Below are 10,490 nucleotides of genomic sequence, written 5' to 3' on the forward strand. Positions count from 1 at the left end.
AGCACCTTTCAGCATTTAGGCCCCATTATCTACCGGGCACTAATCTACAAGGGAAGAAAGATCCTCAGCTTTGCCTCATGCATTTTGGACAGATGACAATTTAGGGAGGGGTTACTATTGGTATTATTAAGTGCTATTTCTATTTTTGTTGTTTAGCTGTTCTACCATGTAGCCAATAGTAGAAAAAAATTATTTCAGAACTCCAGATTATCCAACCACAAACTATTTCTTTGCTACCCATCTATATCCAATAAGGAAATGGAACCCTTACTATAAAAATGTGAAATATGACCTCAAGTGGTCTAGCTGTGCAAACATACGCAGCACCAATACAGTTTTCTATCAGAAGCATATATACATGAAAATAAGTGCACAAACTATTCATCACTGAAATCCCCCAGAGGAAATCACTAGCGATTCCCATTTCTGGCAAGCTACTTGAAAAGGGAAAAAGAAGCATTTAATTACATTTATTTACATTGATTTACCCCAGCATTTCAGTATTTCTGTACAGTTACTAGTTGATACCATACAGCTGTTCAAAATAATGGAAAAGTTAAGATGAAACCAAGGTATGCTACAGTAGGTCAAATAAAAAAAAACATTCAACTTCGCAAAAGTTTAGATTAAAATACAAACTTTCAGATTTTGAACCATCTTTCTTCCAAATTATATTCTTTGCAGTGTCCCATGGGCTTTACTGTAAGGACTGCAGAAGCAGATCTGTTCACAAATTAAGCACCTATAATTTGTACCTACTTTGAAGAAAGGACAAGATGGGCACAGAGGTTATTCTCCCTGGAACTGGCTGCTCTTTGAAGAGCAGAACTGTTAAACACAAATCTATTTGCTAAATCTGAAAAGTATGTATTAAAGATATATAACCAATATTTAATTAAGTAGCTAAAATTTTAATTAACATCTCTATGCAGAGCAGAGATTGCATTTCTTCTTTTAAATACAATAAGCCCCCTATGAGGTTTAAGCCCTCTATTTAAAGTTATAGTTTTCATAACTTAGTCTACTTTGCACCTGCATTTTTTAATTACTTGCACAGTTGAGTGTGTCTGAGCATCTTCAAAGCAAGTATCATTGTGTGTGAAATACACAGTACAAGTTGCACTATAGCAAGAACTGTAGAAAGTTACCAAACATAAAACATGTGCAGAGTTAAAAATTGTCAGAAGGTAAGGGCAGTTTGGATACACAGAACAGCAAAGAAGTTTTTGGCCAAGAGATGAAATGAAACAGAAATTAAATGAGGTGGAAAGAGGAATAATTCCAGATGGCAATAAAGCCTTTTCCTCTGTCGCACCTGCCATGGTGCAACAAGGGAGGTCAGAGAGGAAGCCAGCTCTGCTGAAACTAAGCCATAGGAGACAGAGTGTACAGAGATTGCTGGATTAAATAAATAGCTCCTGTTGGGAAACCAAGCAAAAGCAGTTTCAAATTATTTCTTGTAGCAGATGGGCAAGTAACTGAAGGGCTTAAACTGTTTGATTTTTATGGCAGTATGAGGAACCAAACAGCTCATTCTGTGCATGCTAGAAACACGTCATGGCAGGGGAAATTAATGGTGAATGCCACAAGAAACTGTATCACACAAATATTTCTGAAAGGGTTAGAAATGACACATTAGCATGTGCAGGGCCAGTGAGAGACTGTTCTACAGATAAAAGCAACGTAAAAAGAAGCTCATCACCAAGGAAGACAACAGCTATCAAAAAAAAAAGTTAGGAAAGTCAGTTATGAAGATCTTCATTCATTTTCTGAAAATAAAGCATAAAGTACTTATTTCAGGTAGAAGAACACTGAAATAGAGTACAGGGTGCACTGGAAAAAGAAACAGTTCTTCCAGATGTTTATGTGCATGCCAAAAGCTAAGTGGGCAACCTACATTATAAGCTTATAAGTTTACCAGCGTTATCAGTTTATGGTTCTAAGTGGAGCTCATTTTGTACAGAATCGGACCCTGGCAAGTGAAGCAGAGGTACTCTGTTGACCACTAGTGGACAGATAAAGATGAAACAGGTCCCAAGCGCTTCCCGAAGACAATCGCTCTTTCACTCTAAGAACATCCAATTTACCAGCTATTCAAGCTCAAAATTAAAGAGCTCCCTAATAACATTTAAACAGTGAAAATGTTTTGTATCTATGTAACCAACAAGGAAGTATTTTTAGCTATTTTTAAGATGAAAGAAGTTTCTGACAGGGCTGAGAATGAGAAGTGTCCACCCAAGAAGTAATGACTTGAACATTTGCAAGGCATTATAATGGAAGACAAGAATTTAAAACATCATTTGAAACAAAGCTGTTCTGTTACTTCAGCAGTGCTGTTATTCACAAAATGGCTAAAATATTTTAGCTATGATAACATGCATGCTTTTCCCAAGTCTCCCCATACCATCTCCCATCTCTTAATACATCTTTGACACCGACACACATCCTCCCTTTTTGTAAGCTAATTCTCTATGAGGTCTTGCTCTTTCTTTTCAAAGCATGATGATGGTGGGAGAGTGGGAAATACAAGTAGAAAGAGGCTCTAAGACTTGAAAGAGATGGGTAGCGTAAAAAAAATCCCACCTGCCAACAACTTATTTAAAATGAGCCAACTTTAGCTCTACTATGTCTAGTAACTGCTTTTTGGCCAATGGACAAAAAACTTTATAGGTCGAAACAGAAAAAAAATCCCATCTGAGAAACAAAAGCAGCCAGTCAGGTCCTGTGCATTCCTCATAAGGAACTACATTAAGCAAACACAGCTGCCAAGCTGGTATCACTGTAAAAATAATTTTCACTGAGAATTGTATTGCTCACAGTGAATCCTCAGACGACAAGAGCACACGCTGAGGCCAAAAGTTTCATCTGCTCAAAGAAAGTACTAATCCCTCATATGAAACAAAAGCCTGAAGAGTCCCAACTCTCAAAATTATGCACTCAAGGGATATTTTGGGTCTCAAATTAATTCAGAAGATTTTTATCTACACTATATGAATGACAGACATGTCCCTAGCACACATCAGGATTGCTCATATGACAGAACTTAGGCTAGCACCAATTTTGGTGGAGGGATTAGTTACTTGGGGAGGAAAATACTTTATTTTATTGTAAATTATTCTTAAAGACTTCTCAGAGGCTTGGGGAAAAGGCAACATATATTACACATTATTTGTATAAAAACTCAGACTGATATAAAACTAGATATTTACAGATTGTCAATAAGATAAAGTTAATTGATCAGTAAGTGGGTCAATTCATAAGGAAATGCTGCCTACTGACGTCTATTTTACTGCATTGCTCATAGCTCATGTCCTCAACCCGGATTAAGACAGCATTAATACAGCAAAATATATAGACTCTCTATACCTCACCTTCTATCTTCAGTTTCGGGGCACAAAGATTTCAGTTCTATAAATGTACATTATCTACAAAAAACTATTTCTTATCCTGGTCAAAGAGGCACAGGCATTTAACAAAACTACACTTTACCAACTACCATAAGACATCCCCCCAAACAACAACAAATAATCCACGATCCTCCACCTTTTTCTTAGCCAGACTGTTGTGACTTTAACCCGGCAGATCTTTTAACATAAGAGGCATTTACAAACACTAGGAGACATACGCCTTGGGCTGAAATCTTAAGAATATATCCTTTCATTGTTCTAATTGTCATAGCAATAGAAGATTAAATATGCGTGGTATTTTCTGGAAGCTAAGAGGTTTTGTTTCCAAATAGCATATATTATTATTTGCCTCCGGTATCCTCCCCACGGGGAGGGGAGCGGCGACCCCACAGCGCTGCCCACAGCACGGCCCAGCAGGAGGAGCGGTCCCGGCGCAGCCAAGAAGGGCAGGGGCAGGAGTCGGCCCCGCGGCACGAAGTGGGGACGGGCAGGAGCACCCTACCTGGGATGGCCAGGTTGGTGAGCGGGGTGCGGTGGATATTGCCGGGCAGAGCTGCCATCCAGTCAGCGAACCGCAGCTCATTCTTCCCTTGCGACGAAGCCATGCCGCTACCGCCAACGCCGCCGCTCGCTCCAGCCTGCCCGGCCCCGCCCCACAGGAGGGCAGGCGCGCACGCCCCGCCTCCCAGGGCCCTGCCGAGCTGAGCCCGGGCGCTGCCCCCCAGCCGCTTCCCTGTAGTGCGGGGCTAAGGTCCAGCGAGACATCTCAGGGCGGCGGCGGCGGCTGCTGCTGCCGCCGCTGCTAGGCTCCCTGCTGGTGCTGTCATGTCCCCTCTCAGCGGTACACTAGTGAGGCTGGATAGCATCAACGTGTTTGGGAGGGCGAACCTGCCCTAAATAACACACGGGGTTTGGGGGGAAGGAGCAGGGTCATGGCCTAGGCCCTGGGCGGGAGCCACATCTGCACCGACCCCTCTCACCCGCCAACACGCACTTCTCCATCTGGCCAGCTCAGCCGCATCGCCATCCCCCCAGGTCGGGTGGAGGCAGCCCACCCGAGAGCTCAGCCACTGCTACAGAGCTGGAACCGATAAGGCGCCTGCTCCTGGGATGGCGTTTAGGGGCATTAGCTGGCTTTTGTTCCTCTGCGTAGCCCCGTGACTTTGCAATAACCTCCCTGATCTTGGCGATTAGTTGGTTAAATACCTTCTCTGCTGGGACCTGGGCACAGCTAGGACACATCTCACAGCTGATTCCTGTGGCAGGCTTGTCTGCCTCTGATATAAATTTCTCCTTTTGCAATGGGTTACTCAAAAAACATTCCTCCTTACTTGAACACTCCTTGGAGATCTGTAATTTTTTTTATTTTATTTTATTGTCCTTTGAGGATGATCTAAAGTAGTATTTTCCATTCTCATTCCCAACCTAACTGTCTTTGGAGAAGCATCTTAAATGTTGGCATTAACAAAGCATTTATGTTACTGCCTCCAGATCAATGAATGAATGAACCTGATAAAGCTCTGTGAGCCATCTTGAACTGTTACAACAAGCCCGATGTTTTGACTTCAGTGACTGTTTTTTATCAAAGCTGTTGACATGGGCATGGAAGTTCACCTGGTAGATCTGTCAAAAACAATGCCTGGAGATAGCTGCCTGAGCCAGGATCAATTATCAGTTCACCTTGAATTCCTATGGGAGTCAGCTGTGGTCATGTAGCTTGTGTTCTTACCCAACACCTTCTATAACAGCTGGCTTTGGAAATAAAAATGCAGGGAACAATTGCTAATAACCCTTTTTTCTCTTTCTGTCCAAGTTTCTAGAGCAAGTACAAAGAACAGCTCTTTCTTCAGCCACAAAATAAAAGAGGGATTTCTTGGAAAATGAGTGAATATTTCTGAGGTATTTAAAGGAAATTTTGCTGACTCACTTTTTGCAATCAAAATAGCACTTAAGGTGGGATTTGACTGGGGAAATGAGAACAGATGGTTGACCTCAGGGGAGATACTGAATTGACTACATGAAAAAGGGGGAGGAGGAAGCAAACAGTCACTGAGGTTTAATTTTTGCAGTATTAACTCCCTGCCTATTAGTGTGCTAATCTACCCCTTCCAAAATCACTGGTATTAGTAAACATTTAAAAAAAAAAAAAAAAAAAGGACAAGAATGACAAGTCCACATTTTGGATATAAAGACATAAAACCCACTAATGACCTAAAGATAGAAGATGTTACTTTACATCATCTTCAAAGGACAGGAAGAAATTATAGTAAAAAAAATTTAAGATTTCCAAAGAACATTCAAGTAAGGAGTACTGAATGTTTTTACCGACATGATTGGATCAAATCAGTTTAAGTAGCAAAGTTATTAATGGATTGCACTGGTTACCTGGAAAACTGCTGCTGAATTTTTATCCACTCTGCTATGTATTCTATCTTTTCTGAGATAAAACTGATGTATACAGCTTCTTGAAAGGTTAAATATGTTGTTGATCTCTTCCAGTCTCTAAACCTTTGGGTGTAACTCAGAGCAAAATAAAACAAATACATGCAAAATGCTGTCATTTTAAAATGTATTATTATGTATAATAATGCTAAAACTATCTGATATAATTCCAGGTTTACACTTTCTACTTTACTGGAGAACTGTAAATGTCCCTCTCTGCGCTGGCTAGAAAGTTGTTGGCCTTTGCTTCCACAAGTAATTAGAGCTTTTGTATCTTCCTTTTTTTAATGCTAAATTAAGATTTCTTAAAGGTCTGGATTTTCAAAACATGGGTACTCTGCTTTCTAAAAACCAGTCCCCTCTAACATGTCTCACATTAATCATGTTTGAAGAGGTTTGCCTCTGTTTCTAATGCACTGTAAATGCTAAGATAGCAAGCTTAAAATCTGTCACTGGGTCTCTATGAACTTCTGAGAACACAAACTTATTTAAGTAGGAGGGAAGTGAGATAGGAGAGGAAGCTTTTATAGGACAGAAAGTAGGAAACATTTCTATAGCAACCTGAGGAAACATTTATATGGAGATTTTGACTTAAAATAAAAAGGTAACCTTTTGGACCTTTTCAGTGGTTTGAAACTTCAACATTTGTCTATGTATCTGCTTGGGAAGAGCTTAATAAAAACCAGAGCAAATTCCTTGCTTATCTTGATTGAAGTGCAGCTTACTTTGGTTTAGCTTAAAGCTGCCATTTTACTAATTTTAACTGATTTATAAACAATGGCAGCCTGTAAATCAAAATCAGAGCGTCCATACAATCTTTTGTTCCTATTTGAAGAGAGTAAAAAAAAACCCAAACACCACATCTTTGGTCAAATTACTGAAATCCCTACACATAACAAGTCTGAACTGTCAAAGAAAATGGATTTCAGGAATCAAATACTTTAAAAGCTTAAGAGGGACCAGGTACAATAAAAATGAAAGGCAGTGCTAAGATAATGAAAAATACTATCTTTGCTTTTTTATTCACAACTGTGATGAGCTCTCAGAATATATATACCATGAAGAGAAGGAAAATTGAAATCACACTACCTGTTCATCATGTATTGTGTTCTCTCCAGTCTGCAACTACAACAGCATGGATGAAGAGTGACACCTCTGCTTCTATGGAACAGAAAAACAAAGTAATTTAGCCAGTAGGAATGTCACTTCAGCACTCAAAATTAATTTCATTGTAAAAAAAAAAAAAACTTTTCATTTTTTTTATTCTCTTAAAAATTAGCATTTTAATGGTAAACATTTACTTTGTTATGTTAACAGTCAGATACTTTATTTTTTCACATCCTTAGCATCTATTTTAATCATGTGAATAAAAAAGAGTAACAGGATCTTTTCCTCTAAATTAAATAAAGTAGATTCCACTCTGAAAGGTAAAAGAAAAAATGGCTTAATAGGGCATTGTCTCTCTGTAGTTTCCCTATTATATCTGATTTATTTAGAGGCTACTCTAAATCTGTTGTTAATGAATTAAAAATGAGGCTTTGACCAGAATTACTTTTTTTTTTTTTAGTATTTGAAGTTTTTCAGTGACTTCTGCTTCTGAGACTTGGTTCCTTCCTCCTTCTTACTGCCTATTTTTATTAATAGAAATCTTTCAGAACAAACCCTAGCCCCCATCCCACTTCCTAGGGCTCTCCTGGTTTTAAATGATGCCATCAGTCACATCTGGGCAGCAAAGCCCTTCCAGTTGTCTGCAGCTGAGTTCCCAATTATCTTCTTGTTACCTGAGAACGCAGTTGATCCACGTTATTCTCAACTTCATTACTCCTCATGGCTAACAGGTGTAAAAAGTCAATTTTATCTGTAAGGCAAGCACATATAACCCTAAAGAGTCAAAGTAAGTAGGTTGGTTGAATGAAAAGAGATAATTTTTAAAAAGACCATATGGGTGAATAGAAGAGGTGACAAGTACTTTTGTTGTCATTTCATACTTCATCTGGCTACTTCAATGATCTCACCTTGCATTAATTAAGCAATCTCTATTTGGCAATATTCATCCTATCAAAACAGCTTACAAAATTTCTGAGTAAACAGAAAAAAAGCCTTGTAAAAACAGGGTAAATAGTCTTTTCTTCATTTTATGGGAAAAAATATTTGTGTTTCTGTTTTTCAAGCAAAAGAAAATGTAGTTTATTCTGCACTCTGAGTTTTTATTCTCTACTAAGAAAAACTGAGCATCATTGCTGGTGCTGGTATTGAATCTGAGAAGAAGCCATATTTGTTCTAGACAGCTGACAAAAAGGAGGTTAATGTTATTGCCACTCTTTGTTGTGAACTACAGAGACTGTGAACAGGATGGGTTAATATAAAGATCCAACATGCATTTATACTTGCATACTTTATAACCAAAGCAGAGATGTTACAATAACATACAGAGGAACCAAGGGAGTATACATGTCTTAATGCAAATAAAAATCAAGTCCAAAATACATACTACATCTACTATTAGAACAGAATAAAATAATTAAAGTGTACGGCAAGACAGTTTGTTATAGTTAACCAAATTCTGGAAACTTGAAATAAAGAGGCTAAAAGATGAATGATAATATTTGTATCCAGTCCTCAGGTGGAAATCAATTTCACCATAGCTACTCCTCTCTGAAGATTATTTCTTAGGTTTCTGGAAGAGAGGGTTTGTTGTTTTTTTTCTTTTCCAAGTTTGTCATGTGCAGTCTCACCTAAGATGTTTGCTTAGAAACGCAGCAGTGGCTACTTTTTTTACCTGGTTAAAAACAAACAAGTTTGGTTATTTTGGCATTATTGCAAAGACTCTAATGGCATTACTGAGTGCAGCGATGGCAGAACATGAAAAGCCCTATTTTCTAGCTGGTGCTATAAGATCACGCAACTTTGGTATAGGGAAGGATGGGAGAAGTTGCTTTTTATTTCTAAAAGACCTGAAAATGTTTCAAAATTTTCTATAGAAGCTCATGAACATTTTGTCATGAACAAGTGTCTCTGTGACTTGAAGGCCACACATTTAGTTTGGTAAAGAACTTGCAGAGAAAGCTTGATTCAAGCATATTAATTTCAGCACATTCTCAAGAATGAAAACCAGGTTTTAACAAAAACAAGAGCTAAATGAGCTAGTTTAGCAGTGGAGTTACCACAGGCAATGCAGAAGCAAGCTCCAGTGCCGATCATAATCCATGTAGCCCCCCAATGTAGTGTTGAGGTGGTCACAAAAGACTTTTTCAATATGCAAATATTTACCTTTTGTTAAAAAAATAGAGTTGAAAACCCTGAACTAACCTCTTCCTCCAGCCTCTCTCTCTCCCCTCCCAATTTTTAAGTTTTCCAGCAGCAGCAAAAAAGAATGAAAAGTTTTCAAGGCAGTCAGATAGTCCAATGACTGCTTAATTTTGTCAGATAACTCACTCCTGTGTATGAATAGAAAATTTTGACCAGTCTAACTAAAATCTTCACTAAAAAGCAATATGAAAATAGAAAACACACTCCAGAAGAATTCAGATTATCTGGGTGCTGAGATCTTACCTTTGGGGTTGTAGCTAGCATAGACAAATTAGGAACATTCAAGGCAGGCTAAAAACTGTTAAAAATGAAAGACAGAACCAAGTCAAGAAAAAAACCTATTTTCATTGACAATATTTATTATGTTATCACATAGTGGTAAGAAAAGACAAACTCATACACAGAAAAATCAGTGAAGGTAGCAGAAATGAAATGGATGAGATTATCAGAAGTGGATAGCATTTGCAGGATTTTACAGTGGACCACCAGAGATAGAAGATGCAATCAGTTTGTATGTGTCAGCCATTTAGGATGTAGTTCAGACCTACCGGACAGGGTATTTAGCAACCGAGGGAGAAGAGGAAAATAGTATTTCTAAATAGATAGTAAACTACTTTTTTATTTGTTACAGTATGGAAATTAAGTGCTATAAAAAGGGACTCATTTTACAACTGTTTCTTTACTATCAAGATATTCAGAATGACATCTTGTAATTGATCTTGGCTATGAGCAGCACATATGCACTATTATGTAGTTCCCATTTCTTTGCTGTAGGATTATTTTTAAAATAGCAAACATCAGTCAAACCATTCATGTTCTGTAGTAAATGTTATTTAAAAGAAGCTAAAAGAAATGGGAACTGCATTAAATGGGAAAATAGTGAAAGCAAATAAACGTATAATGGCTGCTTAAACAATGAATATTAAGCAATAATAAACAAATAATTTTTATTTCTGTGCGTGTTGGAGAATAGTGAAGATAATGAAAATACTCCACTGAATTCAGTGGGATTTGGATCCCCTGGATGGAAAACTAGTATCAGCTGGTTAATAGCTGATGCATCTACTGTGCTTATATCCTAAGCCACTAGAGATGAAAAGTCTTTTCTATTTTTAAATAGAAAGGATGATGGATGACAGAGACTTTCCAACAGGAGCTGCCGAGTGTTAACAGTGGTCAGTTCCACTCTTGGCAACTGGAGTCATGTTTCATGAAAGATGTATTTCTGCATCCTGGATGAGGTTTTCCAAACAGGCTCTTGCTGTTTGCATGGTAATGAAGCATTCCCAAAAAGTGTTGAAAATAGTCAGCATGACTAATGACTTTTTAGCA

General features: G+C 38.2%; 1 protein-coding gene and 1 long non-coding RNA gene across 5 annotated transcripts in view; both read right to left on the bottom strand.

Annotated features, from left to right (window-relative positions):
• The window catches only part of LOC142402954 (PI-PLC X domain-containing protein 3-like), a 144,588-nt gene extending 140,538 nt beyond the window's left edge, over positions 1-4,050 (bottom strand). For 2 of the 3 annotated variants that reach the window (XR_012773532.1, XR_012773531.1), the window contains exon 1: positions 3,910-4,050. Coding sequence is in view for 1 of the 3 variants with exons in the window: in XM_075488933.1 (XP_075345048.1) it covers positions 3,910-4,012 (103 nt within the window). In the remaining 2 variants the exon portion in view is untranslated. The remainder of the gene's footprint in view (positions 1-3,909) is intronic. The other variant, XM_075488933.1, reaches the window with a different exon arrangement.
• Positions 1-10,490, bottom strand: part of LOC142402955 (uncharacterized) — a 904,242-nt gene that overhangs the window by 595,427 nt on the left and 298,325 nt on the right. The window lies entirely within an intron of this gene.

Source organism: Mycteria americana, assembly GCF_035582795.1.
Source record: "Mycteria americana isolate JAX WOST 10 ecotype Jacksonville Zoo and Gardens chromosome Z unlocalized genomic scaffold, USCA_MyAme_1.0 Scaffold_18, whole genome shotgun sequence".
In the NCBI taxonomy this organism is placed as follows: Eukaryota; Metazoa; Chordata; class Aves; order Ciconiiformes; family Ciconiidae; genus Mycteria; species Mycteria americana.